Source organism: Oncorhynchus kisutch, linkage group LG10 (genome assembly GCF_002021735.2).
Source record: "Oncorhynchus kisutch isolate 150728-3 linkage group LG10, Okis_V2, whole genome shotgun sequence".
In the NCBI taxonomy this organism is placed as follows: Eukaryota; Metazoa; Chordata; class Actinopteri; order Salmoniformes; family Salmonidae; genus Oncorhynchus; species Oncorhynchus kisutch.
The window spans coordinates 11,403,770-11,431,291 of record NC_034183.2 but is presented as its reverse complement, the minus strand read 5'-3'; the positions used below and the strand labels follow the sequence as shown (position 1 = coordinate 11,431,291).

At 42.1% G+C, this 27,522-nt stretch overlaps 1 protein-coding gene across 2 annotated transcripts in view; it reads right to left on the bottom strand.

Moving 5' to 3' along the window:
• The window catches only part of LOC109898452 (ATP-binding cassette sub-family C member 8), a 138,915-nt gene that overhangs the window by 58,474 nt on the left and 52,919 nt on the right, over window positions 1-27,522 (bottom strand). For both annotated transcript variants that reach the window (XM_031833100.1, XM_031833101.1), the window contains exons 9-16: window positions 24,661-24,795; window positions 22,514-22,676; window positions 22,102-22,142; window positions 19,033-19,178; window positions 11,408-11,549; window positions 7,754-7,864; window positions 7,211-7,283; window positions 6,949-7,054 (exon numbers count right to left, since the gene is read on the bottom strand). In XM_031833100.1, the coding sequence (XP_031688960.1) occupies window positions 6,949-7,054; window positions 7,211-7,283; window positions 7,754-7,864; window positions 11,408-11,549; window positions 19,033-19,178; window positions 22,102-22,142; window positions 22,514-22,676; window positions 24,661-24,795 (917 nt within the window). The remainder of the gene's footprint in view (window positions 1-6,948; window positions 7,055-7,210; window positions 7,284-7,753; window positions 7,865-11,407; window positions 11,550-19,032; window positions 19,179-22,101; window positions 22,143-22,513; window positions 22,677-24,660; window positions 24,796-27,522) is intronic.

The following is a 27,522-nucleotide window of genomic DNA, read 5'->3' as shown; positions in this document are numbered from 1 at the left end:
TAGAAATGTTAAAAGAATGTTTGAGACTATAACACAATTGATATGGCAGGCGAAAAAAACAACCGGTAATAAAAACATTTTGAGCTCCCAGGATCTTATAATGGAAAGCTATGGGTTCTATGTAATTCCAGCTCCCTGATTGCAATTCATATGGCTTCCACTAGATGTCAACAGTCTTTGTTCATTGTTTCAGGCGTGTTTCTTCAAAAATGAGCAAGAATTTAGAGTTTTTGTACAAAGAGTCACGGTATAATATCAGTCTGTTGGAACGCGACGAAGAAGGCACTTTTCTATTGAACATACTTCTTATCGTATAAAATATTATAGCTTATTTACATTTTAGGGTACATGAGGATTAATAAGAAACATAGTTTTACTTGTTTGAACAAAGTTTAGCAGTAGCTTTTTGGACTCCTTTGTTTGCATGTTGAACGAGTGGATTACTGAAATCTGTGGCGGATATAAAGAAGGATTTTATCTAACAAAACAACCATTCATGTTGTAGCTGGGACCCTTGGGATTGCAAATCAGAGGAAGATCTTCAAAAGTAAGTGATTTATTTAATCGCTATTTGTGATTTTATGAAGCCTGTGCTGGTTGAAAAATACGTTGAAAAATATGTTGATGTGGGGCTCCATCCTTAAACAATTGCATGGTATGCTTTTGCTGTAAATCCTATTGTAAATCGGACAATGCGGTTAGATCAACAAGCTTTTAAACGATTTAAGATACTTGTATGTTCATAAATGTTTATTACGATTATTTATTTGAATTGGGCGCCCTCCAATTTCACTGGATGTTGTCGACAGGTGTCCCGTTAGTTCAGAAAAATGATTTCAATAACCATGTCTCTGTTACTAACACATATAGTCACAGGTGGTAACTGCAATTCACTCTGGGTAAAAGGAACCCTGGGAAATATGCAAATCAGGCCTTACACCACACAGTGTTAAAACAACACCCCAAAATGATTTACAATAACACTACAGGTGTTAATTTTTACACTGAGAACGTGTAACAGCGTCAGGACTAAGCCAAGTGATTACTCTACAGTAGAGCTAATCAAACACCCCAATCAAGTTAATTAGAGCACTTTAAGAGTTGAATGAAGTACACTGCAGAGTTAAATATTTAACACTTTCAAAAGTGTTATTTTAACACAAGTACAGTGGGACTCATATGTTCACTGAAAATAGTGTACATTTAACACTTTCATAGTTAACTGTACACCATTGATTTTGCTGTGCAGGAGACAGCTGTTTGAGTACACCTGGCACAGTTCGAACTTCCCCAGGCCAGTAGACAACTGTTCGGGTACCCATCCTAGGCTCAGTTCGAACTTCCCCAGGCCAGTAGACACTACTGTTGTATTTTTAGCCTTGACCAGTTGACATGTACCTGGGTCAGTGTTTCTGATGAAGTGAGTTCACAGCCAGAGAAGTGAGAGCTGAAAATCCAGTATCAGATTACCCAGCCTTAATTCCTAACCTTAACCATTAGGAGGATAGGAAACCATCTGACTCTAGGGGCATCTTCTACACTCTGTGTTTTCACACCACCAGGGATTTAAAATGGCTGCCTGTCAGGGGGACACAGCCAGGGAACACAGCTGTCACCAAACATTCCAGAAGACTGACACGTAAGAACCCGACAGTATCTCACTCGCACACACACACACACACACACACACACACACACACACACACACACACACACACACACACACACACACACACACACACACACACACACACACACACACACACCACACCACACCACACCACACCACACCACACCACACCACACCACACCACACCACACCACACCACACCACACCACACCACACCACACCACACCACACCACACCACACCACACCATAGAGATAGATAGAGGACTCATATTTATAGGCTACAACCCATATTGCGGCTATAACCCATAGGAATCCCCATCCAATTGACTACTTCTCTGATTCAGAGGGGTTGAATTAAAAGCGGAAGACACATTTCGGTTGACTACATTCAGTTGCACAACTGACGAGGTATCCCGCTTCCCCCTCCGTCTAAAAAAAGCAAACAAACAATGTGATTAATGACTCCAACCTAAGTGTATGTAAACTTCTGACTTCAACTGAATATAGACAACATATACACATTTTCTCACACACACTACAGTGACACTCCCACAGAAAACCCACACACATTCACTACATACGCACACAACACACACACACACACGCACTTCCACGTTGTCTCCGCGCTGTTTATCGCTACTTGGCTACCTACAAATCTTTTTGGCTTTTTACTCTTAATAACCATTAATAACCATTAATAACCATTAATAACCATTTAATCAAACTCTGTATTGAACAAGTTTATCAACGTCTTAGTTTTGTCACATTACTTTTTTAATTTAACATTTTCACCCCGGACGCTTTATCTGGACACCCGCAGGACCTTCTCCAGCCGAAAAAGCTAAGTAACATTATGCCTTCTCATTGCAGTTTCTGTTTACAGGAAAACTATCGCCTTATGGTGGGGAGTCGCAAGCTCGACTACAGACACAATCGTTAGGCAAGGGCAATTGAAAAGTAGGAAAAATGATACAGCGTCTGTGCCACCATTAAATCCAGGTAGTAGTGTTACTCCCCCTGCACAGTCCCGGCAGACGGACAATTTTCTCATGGCTTCTGGAAAGAAACGCTGTCGGCATGCTCAACAGGTGTCGCTCTATAGCCTATAGAAACTTTCAACCGGTTTTATGACAGCAAATTTCAATTTAAGAAAAACAAATGACTACATTTTTGTCTTTTGAGCTTCTAGTCATGAAATATATGCAATCTACTCAATCACCTTTTATAGCTACAGTTTACAGGCCTCCGGGGCCGTATACAGCGTTCCTCATGAAGTTTCCTGAATTCCTATCGGACCTCGTAGTCATGGCAGATAATATTCAATTTTTTGGTGACTTCAACATTCACATGGAGAAGTCCACAGACCCACTCTAAAAGGCTTTTGAGAGCCATCATCGACTCAGTGGGTTTTGTCCAACATGTCTCAGGATCTACGCATTGCCATAATCATACCTTAGATCTAGTTTTGTCCCATGGAGTAAATATTGTGGATGTAAATGTTTTTCCTCATATCGTACCACAATTTTATTATGTTTGCAATCGCAACAAATAATCTGCTCAGACCCCAACCAAGGATTATCAAAAGCTGCGCTATAAATTCTCGGACAACCCAAAGATTCCTAGATGCCCTTCCAGACTCCCTCCACCTACCTAAGGATGTCAGAGTACAACAATCTGTTATCACCTCACATGAGGATCTAAACTTAACCTGTGTAATACCCTAGACGCACCTCTGAAACCAAAAAACATTTGTCAAAAGAAACTAGCTCCCTTGTATACAGAAAGTACCCGAGCTCTGAAGAAAGCTTCCAGAAAATTGGAACGGAAATGATACTCCACCAAATTGGAAGTCTTCTGACTAGCTTGGATAGACAGTACCGTGCAATATCGAAGAGCCCACACTGCTGCTCTACCAGGCTACTTTTACAACCTGATTGAAGAGAAACGGAACAATCAAAAATGTATTTTGCCACTGCCGCAAAGCTAACTAAAAAGTAGAATTCCCCAAGTGAGGATGGCCTTCACTTCAGCAGCGAAGAATTCATGAACTTATTCGACAAAAAGATAATGATCATTAGAAAGCAAATGATGGATTCCTCTTCAAATATGCATATTTCCACAAAACTAATTTGTTCTGAGTCTGCAAAGAACTGCTAAGACCTAGGATAAATGGAGACAAGTTTTTTTTAACATGTATCTCGACACATTTACGAAAATAGTCATGGCCTCTAAACCTGCCAACTGCCGACGGGACCCTATTCCAAATAAACTACTGAAAGAGCTACTTCCTGTGCTTGGCACTCCTATGTTAAACATAATAAACAGCTCCCTATCCTCCGATTGTGTAAAAAAACTCACTAAAAGTGGCAATAAAACCTCTCCTGATAAAGCCAAATGTTGTCCCGGAAAATTATAAAACGAATTGGCCTGTATTGAATCTCCCATTCCTCTCAAAAAATGTGAAAATGCTGTGCGCAGCAACTCACTGCTTTCTTGAAGATAAATAATGTATTCTAAAAGCTCCAGTCTGGTTTTAGACCCCACCATAGTACTGAGAATGCACTTGTGAATGTGGTAAATTACCTCGTGTTCCTAGACTTTAGCTTCACTTTTGACACCATAGATCAGCACATTCTTTGAAAGTCAAATGAGAGCATACTCTGTTTCCGGTTTCTGTTTGATGACAACAGCCACACAAATACAACAACAGGTTGTTAGCCATTTCATTTTGCGATATCGAAAAATATATTATTGTTAGATAAACAAGGCTGTTCTCGACTGCTACAGTAATTTAAATTAAGGCTGTCGATGGCCGCTATAGGCTACAGTAATTTAAATTAAGGCTGTCGATGGCCGCTATAGGCTACAGTAATTTAAATTAAGGCTGTCGATGGCTGCTATAGGCTACAGTAATTTAAAGAAAGGCCGTCGATGGCTGCTATAGGCTACAGTAATTTAAATTAAGGCTGTCGATGGCTGCTATAGGCTACAGTAATTTAAAGAAAGAAAGGCCGTCAATGGCCGCTATGGGTTCTATTAATGAATTTTGAAATGACAAAACATATCAGTAACATTCCACCCATGTTGCCATTAGAGGGCACTTTGGTTATTTGACTGCAGGAAAGGGTACCAGAGAGTTGGTGCTAAATACCTTCTATGTTCTACAAGGTTAGCAACACTGAACTATGCATGAGAGCACCAGCTGATCCGGACGACTGTGTGATCACGCTCTCCGTAGCTGATGTGAGTAAGGCCTTTAAACAGGCTGCAGGAGCCAGATGGATCACCAGGATGCGTACTCAGAGCATGCGCTGATCAGCTGGCAAGTGTCTTCACTGCATGTTCAACCTCTCCCTGACCCAGTCTGTAATACCTACATGTTTCAAGCAGACCACCATAGACCCTGTGCCCAAGAACGCCAAGCTGTCTAAATAACTATTGCCCCGTAGCACTCACATCTGTAGCCATGAAATGCTTTAAAAGTCTGGTCATGACTCACATCAACACCATCATCCCAGACACCCTGGACCCACCCCACTTCGCATACCGCCCCAACATATCCACAGATGACACAATCGCTATTGCACTCCACACTGCCCTTTCCCACCTGAACAAAAGGAAAACCTACATGAAAATGCTGTTCATTGACTACAGCTCAGCGTGCAACACCATTGTGCCATCCAAGCTCATCACTAAGCTAAGTACCCTGGGATTAAACACCTCCCTCTGCAACTGGATCCTGGACTTCCTGACGGGCCGCCCCCGGTGGTGAGGGTAGGCAACAACAACTATGCCACGCTGATCCTCAACACGGGGGCCCTTCAGGGGTGCGCTCTTAGTCTCCTCCTGCACTGCCTGTTCACCCACGACGGCATGGCCATGCACAACTCCAACACCATTATTACATTTGCAGACAACACAATGGTAGTAGGCCTGAACACCGACGACATTGAGACCTAGCAGTATGGTGCCAGGACAACAACCTCTCCCTCAACGCCAGCAAGACCAAGGAGGGCCAAGCACACCCCCAGGAACAGGTTGAGAGCTTCGAGTTCCTTGGTGTCCACATCACTAAGGCACTATCATGGTCCACACGCATCAACACAGTCATAAAGAGGGCATGACAATACCTCTTCTCCTTCAGGAGGTTGAAAAGATTTGGCATGGGCCCTCAGATCCTCAAAAAGTTCTACAGCTTCTACAGCTGGTTCACTCCTTGGTATGACAACTGTTTGGCATACGACCGCAACGAGCTACAGAGGATAGTGCGTACAACCCAGTACATCACTGGGGCCGAGCTCCCTGCCATCCGGACCTCTATACCAGGCGGTGTCAGAGGAAGGCCCTAAAAATTGTCAAAGACTCCAGCCATCCAAGTCATAGACTGTTCTCTCTGCTACCTGTCCCGCATGGCAAGCGGTACCGATGCACCAAGTCTGGAACCAACAGTATCCTGAACAGCTTCTACCCCTAAGCTATAAGACTGCTAAATAGTTAGTTAAATAGTTAACCTAAAGCTACCCAGAAAGCTTCATTGACACTTTTTGCACTAACTCTTTTGACTCATCACATAAGCTGCTGTTACTGTTTATTACCTATCCAGTTGCCTAGTCACTTTATCCCTACCTATATGTACATATACGTATGTACTGAGTAAGTATCTACCTAAATTACCTCGTAACCTTGCACATCGACTCGGTACTGGTATCCTGTGTATATAGCCAAGTTATCATTACTTGTTGTGCATTTATTCCTCTTGTTATTATTTTTATATTTATCTTGTTTTATATTTACAATTGTTTCTGTATTGTTGGGAAGAGCCCGTAAGTTAGCATTGCACTGTTAGTCTACACCTGTTGTTTACAAAGCACGTGACAAATAAAATTGGATTTGATTCGATTTAAGAGCATTTTATATCGCTGAGAGAGGTAAACAGTCAGTCATCTGTGCACGGCTACCTGGCTCTCTGTGGACGGCTACCTGGTTTTCTGTGAACGGCTACCTGGCTCTCTGTGGACGGCTACCTGGTTTTCTGTGAACGGCTACCTGGTTCTCTGTGGACAGCTACTGTACCTGCCTCTCTGCGGATAGCTACCTGGAACTCTGGAGTCAATACACATTTCACCTATGACCTTTCAAATTGACATCATCTGAGCTCAGGCCACATGAACCTACTGTAATTTAATAGACCTTCTTTATACTTTGGATGAGAAAGAGGCTTGTCAACCATTTAGTATGTCCATCCTACTAGTAGTTTACTGTCCATCCATCTATCTGTGACGTCTACGGTGTGAGTAGTAATTTCATCCAGTCTTACATGTTCCAGGTGACTGTCCCAGAGACTCTCTGCATTTCTCCCAGAGCTGCCAGCAACAGGGACGACTTCCCACAACCCACCTGCCCCACGATCATAGTCAGCTGACCTGAGAGAAAGAGCGAGAGAGAGACACACAGGAAATGAGAAATTGGGTGGGAGAGAGAGAGTAGAGAGATGGGGGGATATGAGGAGGGAGTAGTGATTCCTTTAATAGAGTATTAATGCCATGGCGTTTAACCTTCCTCCAGCAGCAGAGCCTTACCAAAGGGAACCTTGATGTTTATGTTAGACAGGGTGGGAGTCCCATCTGTCCAGGTGAAATATCCACTGGTTATCTGGAGAAAGAAACATCACACACATTGATCAAAGCAAATGTCAAAGACTGATTCCCACTGCTTTCACAAAAACATAATCTGACTGAGTAAGGAGTCAGACAGGAGAGGGTCAGCAGTAAGCAGTCAGACAGGATATTGTCACTGGCAGCACACTGATGAGACTGAATGATAGTTTGATCTTCTATCTAGTTCTGCTACCTCTCACTCATCCTGAACCAGAAGTCTAGGTCCTCCTGGTCTACCTCTCACACACCCTGATCCAGAGCCCTAGGTCCTCCTGGTCTACCTCTCACTCACCCTGATCCAGAGCCCTAGGTCCTCCTGGTCTACCTCTCACTCACCCTGATCCAGAGGTCTAGGTCCTCCTGGTCTACCTCTCACTCACCCTGATCCAGAGGTCTAGGTCCTCCTGGTCTACCTCTCACTCACCCTGATCCAGTGGTCCTTCTCCTGGTCTGCCTCCTACTCACCCTGATGCAAAGGTCTTGGTCTCCCTCCTGGGGGGGTGGGTTGCCTCCCTCATGGCTGTAGTTGTTCCAATCGTCCCTGGGATGTCTCTTCCTGTTCACCACCTTCAGAGGCTGGGAGAGGTGCAGGGAGGGGGCAGGGCATTGCTTAGGCTTTTTACAGGACCACTATGAAAACCACAGAGGTGGTGGATGGTGGTGGAGGATTGTGGAGGAGGTGGTGAGAGTGTGTGTGCAAATGAGGTTGGGGTAGAGGTGGAAGGAGGACATTAACTACAACATTGATGTGCATTCTGCCTGTGAATGAGTGGTTGAGTGTTTAAGAGGTCTTTGTGGGAGCTCTCTGTGTGTGTGTGTTCATGTATGTGTGCATGAATCTGTGTAAATGTTGATATTGATCGTGACTACAACACAAAACAAATGTGAACCGTATGTGAACCGATTACATCTTCAAACTAAGGGCAACTGTAGTATGGCATCCATGACAGGGAGAAGGATGACATCATGCATGGTGACGTATACAGGTAAGGTAGTCTAGCTAGCTACATTTTCAGATATTACAAGTTTCTAATTTTGACAGAAAGTGGTTTCAATTCAAGCTAAAGTGTACTGTTAGCAAATCTTAGCTAGCTGGCTCCCTAGCTAACAGTACGTTTATGATGTTGTTATTCGTATCCTAGAACCGTTTGCTTTGCTAGTTAGATCCCTGTTCTGGGAATGTTTATTTTCAGGTTGCAGGGAGGTTCTGAGAACATTTTACTCTGGTTTCCTGGTGGTCTGGTTTCACAGGATGCATCTTTCCAATAACGGCCGAAGATGTCACATGCGTTTCCCAAAACACCACGCAGAGAGAACGTTCACTAAGTGTGTTGTTGGTGCATGTGCTCTCTGATCCACTTACTCCATTCAAATCTTACCTTAACAATATATTTATTTCACAATAATGATAGCGGATCAGCTTCTAGAGAGATATTACCACCTACGGCTGCAAATGTTGAGGCGGCTTATTCTAATGCTTACCGAATAAAAATGCACTAAACCACTGATTTGGCACATCATTGCACACGTTAGGCTACACATTATGAAGTATATTGAGACAAATTACAGACAGAAGCAAAATAGAACAAAATTGAACATGAAATGTATTTCAATATGTTTGAAATAAGCCTATTGCCTACTTTCTATATTTTTAATGCAGTCATCTCAACTTTCATATGAAGCATCTTTTTCTACGTCACTTGTTTGTATCAATTGCAAAGACAACTTTGTATTTGTAGGCAACTTTGTTCTGAAGTTGTCGGTGGTAAAGCAGAGACGGATAAACCATGTGATTCTATGTTTAGCAGAGATCTTCTGTGTATAAAGAAATGCGAGAGGGCAAAAAAAAGCATCTAACAACGCACTTAGCTGTTCTACGAGTGGCACTTAGCTGTTCTACGAGTGGCACTTAGCTGTTCTACGAGTGGCACTTAGCTGTTCTACGAGTGGCACTTAGCTGTTCTACGAGTGGCACTTACGAGTGGCACTTAGCTGTTCTACGAGTGGCACTTAGCTGTTCTACGAGTGGCACTTAGCTGTTCTACGAGTGGCACTTAGCTGTTCTACGAGTGGCACTTAGCTGTTCTACGAGTGGCACTTAGCTGTTCTACGAGTGGCACTTAGCTGTTCTACGAGTGGCACTTAGCTGTTCTACGAGTGGCACTTAGCTGTTCTACGAGTGGTACTTAGCTGTTCTACGAGTGGCACTTAGCTGTTCTACGAGTGGCACTTAGCTGTTCTACGGGTGGCACTTAGCTGTTCTACGAGTGGTACTTAGCTGTTCTACGAGTGGTACTTAGCTGTTCACGAGTGGCACTTAGCTGTTCTACGAGTGGCACTTAGCTGTTCTACGAGTGGTACTTCGCTGTTCTACGAGTGGCACTTAGCTGTTCTACGAGTGGTACTTCGCTGATCCACGAGTGGCACTTAGCTGTTCTACGAGTGGTACTTAGCTGTTCTACGAGTGGCACTTAGCTGTTCTACGAGTGGCACTTAGCTGTTCTACGAGTGGCACTTAGCTGTTCTACGAGTGGCACTTAGCTGTTCTACGAGTGGCACTTAGCTGTTCTACGAGTGGCACTTAGCTGTTCTACGAGTGGCACTTAGCTGTTCTACGAGTGGCACTTAGCTGTTCTACGAGTGGTACTTCGCTGTTCTACGAGTGGCACTTAGCTGTTCTACGAGTGGTACTTAGCTGTTCTACGAGTGGCACTTAGCTGTTCTACGAGTGGTAGTTAGCTGTTCTACGAGTGGTACTTAGCTGTTCTACGAGTGGCACTTAGCTGTTCTACGAGTGGTACTTCGCTGTTCTACGAGTGGCACTTAGCTGTTCTACGAGTGGTACTTAGCTGTTCTACGAGTGGTACTTCGCTGTTCTACGAGTGGCACTTAGCTGTTCTACGAGTGGTACTTAGCTGTTCTACGAGTGGCACTTAGCTGTTCTACGAGTGGTACTTAGCTGTTCTACGAGTGGTACTTAGCTGTTCTAAGAGTGGTACTTCGCTGTTCTACGAGTGGTCTGAGACAGGCATTAGATTATGGCCGTTTTCAAGTGCCACGTTAATAACGATCGTTTTGGCAAACAGCTCGGAGATTTAACGCGCCCACTAATTGACAACACGTGATCTTAATGTTGTTTGTTTCCTTTGAAATTGGGTCTGTTTGAATAGACTAAAATGAAATGAAATTAAATATGTGGAAAACATGGCATGCTAGCTCCATCCTGGTGGCGCAATTCACTAAGTCCATGGATAGAGAACAGGTCCCAGTTTCCCAAAAGCATCTTAAGCCTAAATTCATCATAAGAACCTTTGTAAGAGCATCGTTAAATCTCTTTCCTGAGACTGTTAATGACAGTTTTTGCAAAAATGATTTGGTTGAGCAAACACACAGTTTCATCAGCTGTCTGGGTGGCTGGTCTCAGATGATCCCGCAGATGAAGAGGTCCTGGAAGGCGTGGTTACACATGGTCTGCGATTATGAGGCCGGTTAGACGTACTGCCGAATTCTCTAAAACGACTTTGGAGAGCGGCTTATGGTATAGAAATAAACATTAAATTCTCTGGCAACAGCTCTGGTGAACATTCCTGCACTCTGCATGCCAATTGCACGCTCCTTCAAAACTTGAGACATCTGGCATTGTAGAGTGGCCTTTTATTGTCCCCAGCACAAGGTGCACCTTTGCAATGATCATGTTATTTAATCAGCTTCTTGATATGCCATACCTGTCAGGTGGATGGATTATCTTGGAAAAAGAGAAATGCTCACTAACAGGGATTAAAACAAATTTGTGCACAACATTTGAGAGTAATACGATTTTTGTGTATATGGAACATTTCTGGAATCTTTTATTTCAGGTCATGAAACATGGGAAGCTTTACATGTTGTGTTCATATTTTTTGTTCAGTATAAATGTAACCATGTTTGAACTTTTACAAAACATTCTGTTAAAGTTCCTTAAATGTTCTGAGAATGTTCCAAAACCAAGCAACTATCCTGTACCATTCGCAGAAAGTTTTAGGACGTTTGTATGCTAAATCACCATAGGACAACTACGCTCTCAACAAGCTCTAAGAAACATAAGGTTCTCAGAACATTATGTGATAGCTGGGTACTCACCACTGCCTGGTACTTGTTGTTGTGGTTTCTGGGGCAGGAGGGAATGGTTTTGTGGTTGCTAGGGCCCGTGGGCATGGTGGCATTTGGCTCCTGCTCATCTCCAATCTCATCACTACTGAAGAACTCACTCAGCTTCTGGGCACTATGAGGAAACAGGGGTTAAGGTTACATGGTTAGGGTTACAGGGGGACACGAACGACACATTTCATATTTCCACATTCTAGTATTAGCAGATGCTGTTCTCCAGAGTGAGTTACAATAAGGAAAAGTTAGTGTTTTGGAGATGGGATAGGGAACAACACAGCAAGAGGGTTTTCAAAGGAAAAGTTCCAGGAAAGTCTCATTGGACTGTACATCTGATAGAAGAAGGCAAAACTGACAGAGGAGTGAAAAGATGATTGGTTTAAGTCAAAGGTTATAAAGTATTCTGTTTTTATATGTGCCTTTTCTGGGCCAAACTAGAATCAACCATCTTATCATCGTCATCTACCTGCTCCAACTTCAGGTCAAATGAAAGCATTAAAATCAGCCATCTTATCACCGTCATCTACCTGCTCCAGCTTCAGAACATCTGGAATCAACTACAGCATAAATATGTGAACCTGATTAGTAGAAGTCCTAAGTACAAACATGAACACACACCTAAGCAAAATATTCACAAACAATATGGGCCTTGCTGTACATCTACTGTAAATCAGGTTGAGTCAGCTGTGACTAGAAGTACTGTTACACTCCAGGCTGCTCAACGAGCCACGGATCTCATCGCGCATTTGAAGAGCACTTATTGGCCCATCAATTTAGTGGAACATTGCTTCACTTCTCTGTAAACTTGGACTTAGATTACCCCAGAGATACAGCATCACACTCAACTTGCTGTCACCATGAATAAAGATAGGATTGTGTTAGTTAGAAACATTTAATTAAGTGTCACTCCACAATGATACAACTACACCATACAGATGATTTTAAAACACATTGTGGACCACTCTAAAACAATCACAATCAAGCATGGTACAGGAGTCATCTATAATACATTACATCATAGATGTACTTACTTGTGTGTCATTGAGTAAGGAAGTAGTGGTTTAAGTGGGATATAAATGGGATGTAGATTGACAACTTCTTCCTCATTTACACGACAGCTATATGATATACATACTGGCTCCATGTACAGATATCAGCTCCGCACCATTGGTTGTTACGAGACATCAGTACGTCCTCTCAGGATGCAGAGAAAACACCTGACGCAATCTCTCCACTCTGGATGACTGTAACATGGTAATGATACCCCTCTCCTTGGAGATACAATACTCTGCATACATGATGTACAGCTCTTCTACTTACAGAAGGCCAATATACCATATCTAAAGCACTTACTTGTACATAGATGATGGTAAACCAATATGAAAGCAGTGATTGACTGACAGGCTGGGTGGCCAAGGGTGGTCCAGTAGTCTAAGCCACTGCTTCTGGAACACATATACCGCTGCATCATAGATTTGAATCTGTCTCACTGCAATTTCTGCAACTCTCTCTATCTTTTCTTGCTCTCTTGAGAGGGAATAACAAGATGGGTGATTGCTTGTGTGTTTGACTGATGATTTTAACGATCGCCTTCGTCGTGGAAATGACAGCACCAAGGTGCTGCGTGGTGAGCGTACATTTGTCTTTGTTTTAAATGTCGCCAACAAGACAAGAAATAACAAAAACTAACGTGAAGCTTACTAGGGCTATACAGGCCACTAACAAAGACAACATCCAACAAAATACAAAAGGAAAAAAGGCTGCCTAAGTATGATTCCCAATCAGAGACAATGATAGACAGCTGTCCCTGATTGAGAACCATACCCGGCCATAACATAGAAACACAGAACATAGAGTTTCCCACCCGAGTCACACTCTGACCAACCAAACATAGAGAATAAAAAGATCTCTACGGTCAGGGCATGAGAACGATACAGTGATTGGTATGGCCAAACACGCCCACTCTTCCTATACTCAGTGCAGATGCTAATGTAAGTAGTCTTTAGAACTGTATGACGGGGTGAGTAATGGTCTGTGAGGAAAAGAAAGCTCTATGACAAGACAATAAATTACAGCAGTTAAACTAATCACCAGTGTAGAAGTCAATGTGACTGAGGGAAACGGACTGGTGTTTTACTGATGACTGAGGCACTGTCAGATTTTTTTTTAGATTGATTCACTCTGACTTCAGTTTAGTTTCAACCCAGTTAAAAACATTATTCTGGTAGATTTTATGTAAATGTACCTTATCTCAACTTAATTGAACTCCGCTACTCAGATCAATTCGTGTGTGTGTGTGTGTGTGTGTGTGTGTGTGTGTGTGTGTGTGTGTGTGTGTGTGTGTGTGTGTGTGTGTGTGTGTGTGTGTGTGTGTGTGTGTGTGTGTGTGTGTGTGTGTGTGTGTGTGTGTGTGTGTGTGTGTGTGTGTGTGTCCTTATCAGGACCTCAATGTCCTGACAACAAGAAAAAATTTGAAAAGTCCTGACTTTTTTCATGTCCTGCATTTGCTAAAATGTGACTCGTTTCAGGACACTAGGCGTATGTCGCGGGTCACTACTTTACAAGAGAGACATTTGAACTTAAACTTTTTTTTAAATCAAAATGCATTTTTTTCATGTGCCTTAAACATGTATGCAATCTGTAAATATGAATACAATTATGAGCCTAGTTGGTTAAGCCACAGAAAAAGGCTGCAACCTTCCCGCTAGCCATGATTGGCTGAGATAATGAGTGGGCTGGACATGCCAAGAGATGAGTTCGGATTGGTCTGCCATATAGCACGCTTCTGTCTATTTTAGCTGGTTGGTATTTTTTAGGTAATCCTGTCTAACGCTGTAATGAGTGCACTGAGATTTGGGAAGCAAGTACAGGGAGGGAATATTTTTATAAATAAATGGTGACAGGTGTGCGGGATAATCAGCAGCCTGATGACCTAGAGGCCGGTGAGGGAGTATATGTGACAAATGCATCTTTAAAAAATATATATTGCATAGTGGAGCTGCATAAGTGTTGCTCTCCACTTTCTGGAGGACAGAGTTTTGGAATCAGTGGAATTAGACTATGATAGCTAAGGAGATGGAGAAAACACCTGTCTCCGGATTAGATCTTCAAACTAAGGGCACCCATGGCATACGTGACAGAGAGAAGCATCCATCCATTATGTATATGGGTAAGATAGTCTAGCTAGCTACATTTTCAGATATTACACGTTTCTTATTTTGACAAAGTTGTTTTCATTTCATTTCAAGTTAAAGTGTGCTGTTAGCTAGCTAGCTAATGTTAGCCAGCTGGCTAGCTATCTAATGTTATGTGTATGATCTTATTATTTGTATCGCAGAGCCATTTGCATTGCTAGTTTTTGCCTAATGTTAGCTAGCTAACATTGAACCTGGTTGGTTAGCTACCTGCAAATTCATGCACGGTAGTAACATCATGAGTTGGGATTATGGTTCATTGTTTAGCTAGCTAGCTAGCCACATGTCTTAACAAAATACTCCACTATGCAAGTAACAATTTCAATAGAATGTTGACAACTGTTGATAGACATAGTTGACACATTTTTACGAATGCTCAATACCAGTTGAATATGGCCGGTGTCCATAAACATTGGCAAAAAAAGCATCAATTGTTGCCAGCAGCAGTTGCAGTCACCATCGCTCTGATAACATAAAAACAGCCTAACCAGCTCTGCTAAGGTGAGTAAAATTGCCAGTGAGCTGTTCTGTCATTTTTGTCTGGAAGTAGCTAGCAAGCTAGCCAACATTAGCCAGGTTGCTTGGGTGCTTGACTGCTGCTGTTAGGACAACACTCGGATCAACCCTTAAAACCTCTCTGGACCTGGCCAATAGCCAGGGAAGGTGCAGGTCGTCAAATTCAAATAAAATACTATAAAAATCTAACTTTCATTAAATCACACATGTAAGATACCAAATTAAAGCTACACTCGTTGTGAATCCAGCCAACATGTCAGATTTTAAAAAGGCTTTTCGGCAAAGCATAAGATGCTATTATCTGATGATAGCACAACAGTAAACAATGAGAGAGTAGCCTATTTCAACTCTGCAGACACAACACAAAACACAGAAATAAAATATGAATCATGCCTTACCTTTGACGAGCTTCTTTTGTTGGCACTCCAATATGTCCCATAAACATCACAAATGGTCATTTTGTTTGATTAATTCCGTCCATATATATCCTAAATTTATTTGGCACAATTGATCCAGAAAAACACTGGTTCCAACTTGACCAACGTCACTACAAAATATCTCGAAAGTTACCTGTAAACATTGCCAAAACATTTCAAACTACTTTTGTAATACAACTTTACGTATTTTTAAACGTAAATAATCGATAAAATTGAAGACGGGATGATCTGTGTTCAATACAGGAAGACAACAAACTCAATCATGCTTTCTGGTCTTGCGCAACTATCAAACAGTACACATGACGTGACACTTGTTCAAGATGGCCGTACTTCTTCATTACACAAAGGTATAACCTCAACCAATTTCTAAAGACTGGTGACATCCAGTGGAAGCGGTAGGAACTGCAAACAATTCCCTTAGAAATCTGGTTTCCCCAATGAAAACTCATTGAATAGACAGTGACCTCAAAAAAAAAATCTGAATGGTTTGTCCTCGGGGTATTGGCTGCTACATAAGTTATGTTATACTCACAGACATGATTCAAACAGTTTTAGAAACTTCAGAGTGTTTTCTATCCAAATACTATGCATATCTTATATTCTGGGGATGAGTAGCAGGAAGTTGAATTTGGGCACGATATTTATCCAAAAGTGAAACTGCTGCCTCCTATCCCGAAGAAGTTTTAAAGAGATTGGTAGGGCTAAAGCTTAAGAGGGTGTGAACAATGCTGAATGGGTATAGACAAAGAAGAGCTCTCCAGTAGGTACCAACACATTCAAAGGCCATTGTCTCAAAAGTGAGGTTACAAGTTGATCAACTTTCAAATCAGAATTACTTTCCCATTGCTCAAATAAAGTGTATGATATACCATTTTGTAGCTCTGTGTCTCTGCTTTTATCCAATGTAAAAAAAATCCCCATTTCAAATTTTGCTACATACGACCGAATCAAAGCGGTCTGTCACAAATGCTATTTTAGGCTTACAGGTTAGGTTTAAGGTTAGGGTTAGGGTTTGGGTTAAGGTTAGGGTTAGGGAAAATAGGATTGTTAATGGGAATACATTTGTACTCCCCAAAATGTTCTGAAAATTCACAAAAACAGAGCTGTGTGTGCATGTGTGCATGTGTGCATGTGTGCATGCGACTGTGTGTGTGTCCATCAGACCTGGGCAGAAAATGGTTGTATTTTGTAGTTTATTTGAAAATACCAGAGTTTAAACTACAAGGCAACTATTTTCTTTGATGTTCAAATACAGATCTCAGAAAAATAATAATATTTGAAAGTATTAAATATGTGAGGGACATGGAATCACCTCAACATCAAAGAAGACTTTTGCAGCTTCAAAAGGACAAAAATGTTCATCATGAGTGAGACAAAGTAATACAGTGACATCAAATTCTTATATATGTTTAGTAACTTTGTGATTATTACACAGCAACATTGTTGTAACATAAGGCCTTGGAAATGGCTTTATAATTGCTTGGTTAGGGAGTTATTACATAAGTGGAATAAGGAAGCGTCACTATTACTCTTGTGTACTGTAGTTACAAAACCTCTCAGCTCATTGCTATGAAATTAAAATGCAATGTAACAACAGGCTCCAAATGATTTATTTTTAAAATTATTTATTTATTTAACCTGAACCTTTATTTAATTACAGTTTTATTACACAGGAACAAGAACAGTTTAATATTAAGTGTTACTGAGAATAGCTAAAAGAAACTAAATATGTATTTTAATTCAAAGGGAAACTAAATATCACAAAACTGCCTTCTTGAATCAACTACAACCAATGTAGGTTGATCATAATGTTAGTTTGTATTCTGAGTAATCTATCCCTTTAAAGATGGTATAGTGTGTGTTTGAAACAATAACACTTTCCCTCAGATGGACAAAGAGGTTCAACGTTGCTTTTGCCAAGCATCCAACTTGCTGTTTGCAATGTTTACAAATGGCTTTGAACTTCTCTGCAGTATTTTCACATATTATAAAATGAATTGCAGCTTTTAACCTTTTCAGTGGCATGTTGAGTCCTACAGTAGTTGAGGGTAACAACTTATTTAAACTTATCTCTACAAAATATCATTGGTTAATTGATTTGAGTTGGGGCAATGGACATTCAGGAGAATGGACATTTACAAAATGTTCAGATAGAAATGTATTGTGTAGATCAAATATGGCTGTCAGATTACTTGGAATACTATAGGGGATTGTGTGTTCTTTATTCATTCTATTTCTATCTGCAACATGCAGTTCCAGATACAGCCCTGCCATTAGTTGAAGGCAGCCAATCCAAAAGTAGTCACCTCCTGAGATCTGTATTTCAATAGTTTTTTAAAAAGTAGTTGCTTTCTCAGATCTTTGGATCTGTATTTCAATTGTTTTAAAAAGTCATTTTTGGGGATCTGCAATTAAATATTTAAAAAATTAGTAATTTCTGGGGATCTGTATTTAAACAGTTTAAAAAGTAGTCATTTTCTGGGATCTGTATTTAAATAATTTTTATGACAGTTGGCAAGGGTCTTTACTTCAATATTATTGTGTTTTTATGTATTTCTAATACCTTAAGACGTCTTCTGGAAGTTTACTGTAAAAAAGGAGTCATCTTTTGGGATCTGTATATTATATTTCCCTCACTAACTTTAAACATCAGCTATCTGAGCAGCTAACCGATCGCTGCAGATGTACATAGTCCATCTGTAAATAGCCCACCCAATCTACCTACCTCATCCCCATATTGTTTTTATTTACTTTTCTGCTCTTTTGCACACCAGTATCTCTACTTGCACATCATCTGCTCATTTATCACTCCAGTGTTACACTGCTAAATTGTAATTATTCGCTACTATGGCCTATTTATTGCCTTACCTCCTCACGCCATTTGCACACACTGTATATAGACTTTCTTTTTTTCTATTGTGCTATTTATTGTACGCTTGTTTATTCCATGTGTATATCTGTTGTTTGAGTCGCACTGCTTTGCTTTATCTTGGCCAGGTCGCAGTTGTAAATGAGAACTTGTTCTCAACGAGCCTACCTGGTTAAATAAAGGTGTTCTCAACTAGCCTACCTGGTTAAATAAAGGTGTTCTCAACTAGCCTACCTGGTTAAATAAAGGTGTTCTCAACTAGCCTACCTGGTTAAATAAAGGTGTTCTCAACTAGCCTACCTGGTTAAATAAAGGTGTTCTCAACTAGCCTACCTGGTTAAATAAAGGTGTTCTCAACTAGCCTACCTGGTTAAATAAAGGTGTTCTCAACTAGCCTACCTGGTTAAATAAAGGTGAAATAAAAAATACATTTAAAAAAGTAGTCATTTTTTCCAGATCTGTATTAAAATAGTTCTAGTCACCTCGAAAGTAACTATTTGTTCCCCTGGAAAAATAGTTTCTTTAAACAAAGCATAGTTAAAACTATAGTTACCCCACATCTGGTGTCCATGATACCCAGCTCACCTGACCAGGGCCTTGACCGTGGACCGTACCACACTGGAGAGTAGGAAGAGAGGAGTGACCAGGATGTGGAACAGGGACAAGGAGGCAAAGGCTACAGCAGGGGACAGGTCAGCCTCCTCAGAGATGTGCACATGGACCACAAATGTCTAGAGGGAGATGATGAGAGGAGAGAAAAAAAGATTCATAATCACTCCAATAACCAGCATATACAGTATATTGTGGGTGAGGTCTGAATCTGGAATCAAATTCAAGTTTGCAACACAAACTTTTACATAAACATGCATTGATGTCAATGGTAGATGTGTGCTGTAGTCGGAGCTGTGCTTGCATCTTACAGTACAGGATTTGGTCCTGAAATAATAAATATCCCTCAAAGACAAGCACTTAAAACTGATTTCTGCAAATGTTTTTACCCTTCATTTAGTTTGTGATTAACTTGAGAATTTCAGGGCTTAACAATGATAAGCAAATCGCTGTCTCCAAAACCCACATCGCTCATCCAGAAGGACATCAGTTTGTCCTCTCTCTCTGTCCCTCTATCTCTATTTCATTTGTGTTCCAAAGGGTGAGGGATAAACCAATCACTGTCTCTTTCCAAAATACATTTCACTCATTCAAGGACCTCTCCTTGTGTTCTCTATGCCTGTCTGTTTGCCTGCCTGCCTGCCTATCTGTCTGCCATACTGGATTTGTCACCACACCAAAAACTGCCTTGACGGCTCCAGCTACCATAAATATAACTGGGATTTACAGTGGCCTGCCATGTCACAAACCTCTACGGTGTCCCTGGGAAATGTCACTCCAGACTGATTGGATTATGAGCGATACCATTCTAGTCTGGTCTGGTCTGTGCCCTTTACTGGGGAAAGGGGATTGCCCATCCACTGAGAAATATTTTTAGAGGGGGAAATGAGGTGAAAACATGCTGTTCTATGGTGAATAAAGTGAGGGAGGACATAAACCTGGGCTAGGCTGTAGACAGTAGTATATTATAATGTGAGGGAGGACATAAACCTGGGCTAGGCTGTAGACAGTAGTATATTATAATGTGAGAGAGGACATAAACCTGGGTTAGGCTGTAGACAGTAGTATATTATAATGTGAGGGAGGACATAAACCTGGGTTAGGCTGTAGACAGTAGTATATTATAATGTGAGAGAGGACATAAACCTGGGTTAGGCTGTAGACAGTAGTATATTATAATGTGAGGGAGGACATAAACCTGGGCTAGGCTGTAGACAGTAGTATATTATAATGTGAGGGAGGACATAAACTTGGGCTAGGCTGTAGACAGTAGTATATTATAATGTGAGGGAGGACATAAACTTGGGCTAGGCTGTAGACAGTAGTATATTATAATGTGAGGGAGGACATAAACCTGGGTTAGGCTGTAGACAGTAGTATATTATAATGTGAGAGAGGACATAAACCTGGGCTAGGCTGTAGACAGTAGTATATTATAATGTGAGGGAGGACATAAACCTGGGCTAGGCTGTAGACAGTAGTATATTATAATGTGAGGGAGGACATAAACTTGGGCTAGGCTGTAGACAGTAGTATATTATAATGTGAGGGAGGACATAAACTTGGGCTAGGCTGTAGACAGTAGTATATTATAATGTGAGAGAGGACATAAACCTGGGTTAGGCTGTAGACAGTAGTATATTATAATGTGAGAGAGGACATAAACCTGGGTTAGGCTGTAGACAGTAGTATATTATAATGTGAGGGAGGACATAAACCTGGGTTAGGCTGTAGACAGTAGTATATTATAATGTGAGGGAGGACATAAACCTGGGTTAGGCTGTAGACAGTAGTATATTATAATGTGAGGGAGGACATAAACTTGGGCTAGGCTGTAGACAGTAGTATATTATAATGTGAGGGAAGACATAAACTTGGGCTAGGCTGTAGACAGTAGTATATTATAATGTGAGGGAGGACAGATATTTGGGCTAGGCTGTAGACAGTAGTATATTTTAATGTGAGGGAGGACAGATATTTGGGCTAGGCTGTAGACAGTAGTATATTATAATGTGAGGGAGGACAGATATTTGGGCTAGGCTGTAGACAGTAGTATATTATAATGTGAGGGAGGACAGATATTTGGGCTAGGCTGTAGACAGTAGTATATTATAATGTGAGGGAGGACAGATATTTGGTATAGGCTGTAGACAGTAGTATATTATAATGTGAGAGAGGACATAAACCTGGGTTAGGCTGTAGACAGTAGTATATTATAATGTGAGGGAGGACAGATATTTGGGCTAGGCTGTAGACAGTAGTATATTATAATGTGAGGGAGGACAGATATTTGGTATAGGCTGTAGACAGTAGTATATTATAATGTGAGGGAGGACAGATATTTGGGCTAGGCTGTAGACAGTAGTATATTATAATGTGAGGGAGGACAGATATTTGGTATAGGCTGTAGACAGTAATATATTCTAATGTGAGAGAGGACATAAACCTGGGTTAGGCTGTAGACCGTAGTATATTATAATGTGAGGGAGGACAGATATTTGGTATAGGCTGTAGACAGTAATATATTATAATGTGAGAGAGGACATAAACCTGGGTTAGGCTGTAGACCGTAGTATATTATAATGTGAGGGAGGACAGATATTTGGGCTAGGCTGTAGACAGTAGTATATTATAATGTGAGGGAGGACAGATATTTGGGCTAGGCTGTAGACAGTAGTATATTATAATGTGAGGGAGGACAGATATTTGGGCTAGGCTGTAGACAGTAGTATATTATAATGTGAGGGAGGACAGATATTTGGGCTAGGCTGTAGACAGTAGTATATTATAATGTGAGGGAGGACAGATATTTGGGCTAGGCTGTAGACAGTAGTATATTATAATGTGAGGGAGGACAGATATTTGGGCTAGGCTGTAGACAGTAGTATATTATAATGTGAGGGAGGACAGATATTTGGGCTAGGCTGTAGACAGTAGTATATTATAATGTGAGGGAGGACGGATATTTGGGCTAGGCTGTAGACAGTATTATGAAGGGCATCTATGAGATATGAATAGGCATTTATGACTGGAATGAATACTCACGGTCAGGACAGCTGCGATAGGGATGGCTGCGTTCATGAATACTGAGAACGAGGAGACACATAGGCAACATTAGATACGTGACAGTATGGTTCAGATACTGTACATACAGTTAACCTACTAGATATGGATGGTGTAGAGCTCTGTGTATTTGAGGTAAGGTAACCTACTAGATATGGATGGTGTAGAGCTCTGTGTATTTGAGGTAAGATAACCTACTAGATATGGATGGTGTAGAGCTCTGTGTATTTGAGGTAAGGTAACCTACTAGATATGGATGGTGTAGAGCTCTGTGTATTTGAGGTAAGGTAACCTACTAGATATGGATGGTGTAGAGCTCTGTGTATTTGAGGTAAGGTAACCTACTAGATATGGATGGTGTAGTACTCTGTGTATTTGAGGTAAGGTAACCTACTAGATATGGACGTATATAGGGCAAAGGTCTGCAGACTGGTTAGCTCCTTGCCCCTGGTCTCCTCCACACTGTGACAGAAGATGTGTTCCCAGGCGTACAGCTTCAGAAGCTTGATTCCCCGCAGCAACTCATTGGTCTTCTTCAACCGCTCACTGGAGTACTCCTATAGGGTGATACACACACACATCTGAATGACTGGAGTACTCCTATAGGGTGATACACACACACATCTGAATGACTGGAGTACTCCTATAGGGTGATACACACACACATCTGAATGACTGGAGTACTCCTATAGGGTGATACACACACACATCTGAATGACTGGAGTACTCCTATAGGGTGATACACACACACACACACATCTGAATGACTGGAGTACTCCTTCAAAAGAATACACACAATCATGAACTACTCCTATAGGATAATACATACATGGAGTACTCCAGACTAGAGGAAGCAGTTCCGTCCTCTCAGGTTCCAGGACCTATCTATGGTTCTGAATGATTTGTAATTGAATGAGGATAAGTTGGGGAGGATGACCACTCAGGGTTCAAGTTGGGGAGGATGACCACTCAGGGTTCAAGTTGGGGAGGATGACCACTCAGGGTTCAAGTTGGGGAGCATGAATGCAGGAGCATATTTCAGGAGAAGGATAAGACACCCTCTTTCTTTTTTGTTGTTGAATTTTACCCCTTTTTCTCCCCAATTTCATGGTATCCAATTGTTTTTAGTAGCTACTATCTTGTCTGATCACTACAACTCCTGTATGGGCTCGGGAGAGACGAAGGTTGAAAGTCATGCGTCCTCCGATACACAACCCAACCAAGCCGCACTGCTTCTTAACACAGCGTGCATGCAACCCGGAAGCCAGCCGCACCAATGTGTCGGAGGAAACACTGTGCACCTGGCAACCTTGGTTAGCGTGCACTGTGCCCGGCCCGCCACAGGAGTCGCTGGTGCGCGATGAGACAAGGACATCCCTACCGGCCAAGCCCTCCCTAACCCGGACGTCGCTAGGCCAATTGTGTGTCGCCCCACGGACCTCCCGGTCGCGGCCGGTTACGACAGAGCCTGGGCGCGAACCCAGAGTCTCTGATGGCACAGCTGGCGCTGCAGTACAGCGCCCTTAACCACTGCGCCACCCGGGAGGCCCTAGACACCCTCTTTCTGACTGATGGCTGACACAGGGGCATGTACATGATAGGCCTATCTGGCTTATATGATTATGATGTCATAATGCTTCTTGACAGTGTCATAAAGTGTATTTTCTACAAGTTATTTATATGATGAAAGAAACATGACTGTAAAGAATTCATTACAACAACAACAAAGATTTAAGAAACAAACTTTCAAACACATTTGAATAAATGTGGGTTTTGACACTCTTTTGTAGGTGTCATAACCAGCCATAAAATAATGCAATATATGCCACAACAGGTGTGGATATATGGGTCATCATGACAGTGTTAGGACCATATTATGACAAGTTATATCAGCTGTTGTGACATATGACATGGTTATGACAAGTTATGTCTGCTGTTATTACATATTATGACATGGTTATGTACGTTTCATAACGTGTTACAACACAGAGTGTCAAGCAAAGTGTTACCATTTGACAGCATGGCATTATGGGAACGAGCAGTGGGACATTGGAGAGAGAAGCAAGCAAAGCTCAAAGACATATTTTGTGATGAATGATTATGGTTGAAAAATAATAATTGTTCATAACAATCGACTTTAAAAAATGATCAGTAAGAAACCAAAGGTTATCCATGAGTTTTAGCTGAAGATGTGTGTGTGCCTGCGTGCATGCTGTCAAAGGATCACATAACATAATTCAGCGGTATGACATCTATTCTAATCTCTTCCACAAGGAAGATATGGAACAGTCTACACACAGGTTGTTAGATGGTTGGTCTCCTCGGAACAGTGCTATGTTACAGTCCACACAGAACGCTGTTTATCAAAAAGCTAATTGCTTAATGACGGGTGCTACTGTAGCACAGTTGGTAGAGCATGGTCCTTCCAACGCCAAGACAGTGGGTTTGATTCCTGGGACCACCTTTAAGTAATACGTATGCATGTCTAGCTATAAATCACTTTGGATTAAAAAAAAGTCTGCTAAATGGCATATTACTTACCAGAGTGCTCTTCTGTGCTTGGGACAGCTTGGTGGCCACAAAGTACTGGACAGGGGCCAGGACAGCGATGACTGTGGCCCCGATCAAGGCACTGATCCCCAGGAGGTAGTAGAGTAGAATCACCCCCACAATGATCTGGACAATACAATACACAAACTAGTTCCGGGTTTTTAAACCTTGGAAATGTTGCGATCAGGGAAAATATTTGATTGTATGCCTGATTGAGAATGGAACATGTCTCACTCGCTCACTCACTCACTCACACACTCACTCACTCACTCACTCACTCACTCACTCACTCACTCACTCACTCACTCACTCACTCACTCACTCACTCACTCACTCACTCAATATGCAATTAACCAGAGAGTGGTAGGAGATGAGACTACTGTGTTGAATAATGACAGAGTGGTAGGAGGTGAGACTACAGTGTTGAATAATGACAGAGAGTGGTAGGAGATGAGATTACTAACTTCCACGATGAATACAAGGCCCTCCCCCGCCCTCCACGACTCCATTTTGCTCCTCCCTTCCTATAGGCAGAAACTCAAACAGGATGTAGCCGTGTTAAGAACTATTCAACGCTGGTCTGACCAATCGGAATCCTCGCTTCAAGATTGTAATATAGACGTTTACACTGATTTGGTGAGTGAGTTTATAAGGAAGTGCATAGGAGATGTTATGCCCACTGTGACTACTAAAACCTACCCTAACCATAAACCGTGGATAGATGGCAGCATTCGTGCAAAACTGAAAGTGCAAACCACCACATTTAACCATAGAAAGGTGACTGGGATTATGGCCGAATAAAAAACAGTATAGTTATTCCCTCCGCAAGGCAATCAAACAAGCGAAATGTCAGTATAGAGACAAAGTGGAGCCGCAATTCAACGGCTCAGACACAAGACGTAGTAGCAGGGTCTACAGACAATCACGAACTACAAAAAGAAAACCAGCCACGTCACGGACACCGACGTCTTGCTTCCAGACAAACTAAACACTTTCTTTGCCCGCTTTGAGGATAATACAGTGCCACCGACGTGGCCCACTACCAAGGACTGTGGGCTCTCCTTCTCTGTGGCTGATGTGAGTAAGACATTTAAATGTGTTAACCCTCGCAAGGCTGCCAGCCCAGATGACATCCCTAGCCGCGTCCTCAGAGCATGTGCAGACCAGCTGGCTGGAGTGTTTATGGACATATTCAATATCTCCCTATCCCAGTCTGCTGTCCCCACCTGCTTTAAGATGGCCACCATTGTTCCTGTACCCAAGAAGGCAAAGGTAACGAAATTAAATGACCATCGCCCTGTAGGAGATGAGATTAATGTGTTGAATAATGACAGAGTGGTAGGAGATGAGATTACTGTGTTGAATAATAACAGAGAGGTAGGAGATGAGATTACTGTGTTGAATAATGACAGAGATGTAGGAGATGTGAATGAATGAGGAGGAAACTGTCTGGAATGGAATGATCTGGATGTGGATTTAAAGACAGAATTACAGTGCATTTGGAAAGTATTCAGACCCCTTGACTTTTTCCATATTTTGTTATGTTACAGCCTTTTTCTAAAATTGATTAAATAAATAAAAATCCTCATCAATCTACACACAATACCAATCTACACACAAGGCACAAGGCACCTAAAAGACTCCCATGAAAAACAAGATTCTCTGGTCTGATGAAATCAAGATTGAACTCTTTGCCCTGAATGACAAGCGTCAGGTCTGAACAAAACCTAGCACCATCCCTATGGTGTCACGTCTGCTAGCACTCTTCGTTCCTCTGGCGCTCGAGGGCGCCAGACTCCCCAACATTACGCACTCAAGCCAACTTCAGTACGCACACCTGCCTTTCCCCGTCACGTGCATCAGCGCTCATTGGACTCACATGGACTCAATTTCTTGTGTAATTTCCTTCCCTATATCTGTCTGTTTCCTAGCTCTGTTCCCTGCTTCGGGATTGTTTGTCATATGTCCTTATTTACCCGTGTGCTGACGCTGTTCCTGTCGTGTTATATGTCTGTTCCTGAATAAAAGTTTGACTCCCTGTACCTGCTTCTCAACTCCGGCGTCAGGTCCTTGCATGCAGCACCATGCTGTGGAGATGTTTCTCAGCGGCAGGGACTGGGAGACTAGTCGGAATCGATGGAAAGATGAACGGAGCAAAGTACAGAGAGATTCTTGATGAAAACCTGCTTCAGAGCACTCAGGACCTCAGACTGGGTCGAAGGTTCACCTTCCAACAGGACAACGACCCTAAGCCCACAGACAAGACAACACAGGAGTGGCTTCGGGACAAGTCTCTGAATGTCCTTGAGTGGCCCAGCCAGAGCCCGGACTTGAACCCAATCAAACACACCAAGACAGCCGTGAAGAGGGCACGACAATGCCTATACCCCATCAGGAGATATTTGGCATGGGTCCTCAGATCCATGCCAGTTCTACAGCTGCACCATCGAGAGCATCCTGACCGGTTGCATCACCGCCTGGTATGGCAACTGCTTGGCCTCCGTACATCACTGGGGCCAAGCTTCCTGCCATCCAGGACCTCTACACCAGGCAGTGTCAGAGGAAGGCCCTAAAATTGCCAAAGTCTCAAGCCACCCTAGTCATAGATTGTTCTCTCTACTACCTCACAGCAAGCTGTACCAGAGCGCCAAATCTCGGTCCAAAGGGCTTCTTAACAGCTTCTACCCCCAAGCCATAAGACTCCTGAACAGCTAATCAAATGGCTACCCAGACTATTTGCATTGTTCCCCCACCCCCATTTCTACACTGTTGCTACTCTCAGTTTATTATCCATGCATAGTCACTTTATCTCTAAAGTGACTATGCATGTACATATTACCTCAATTACCTTCG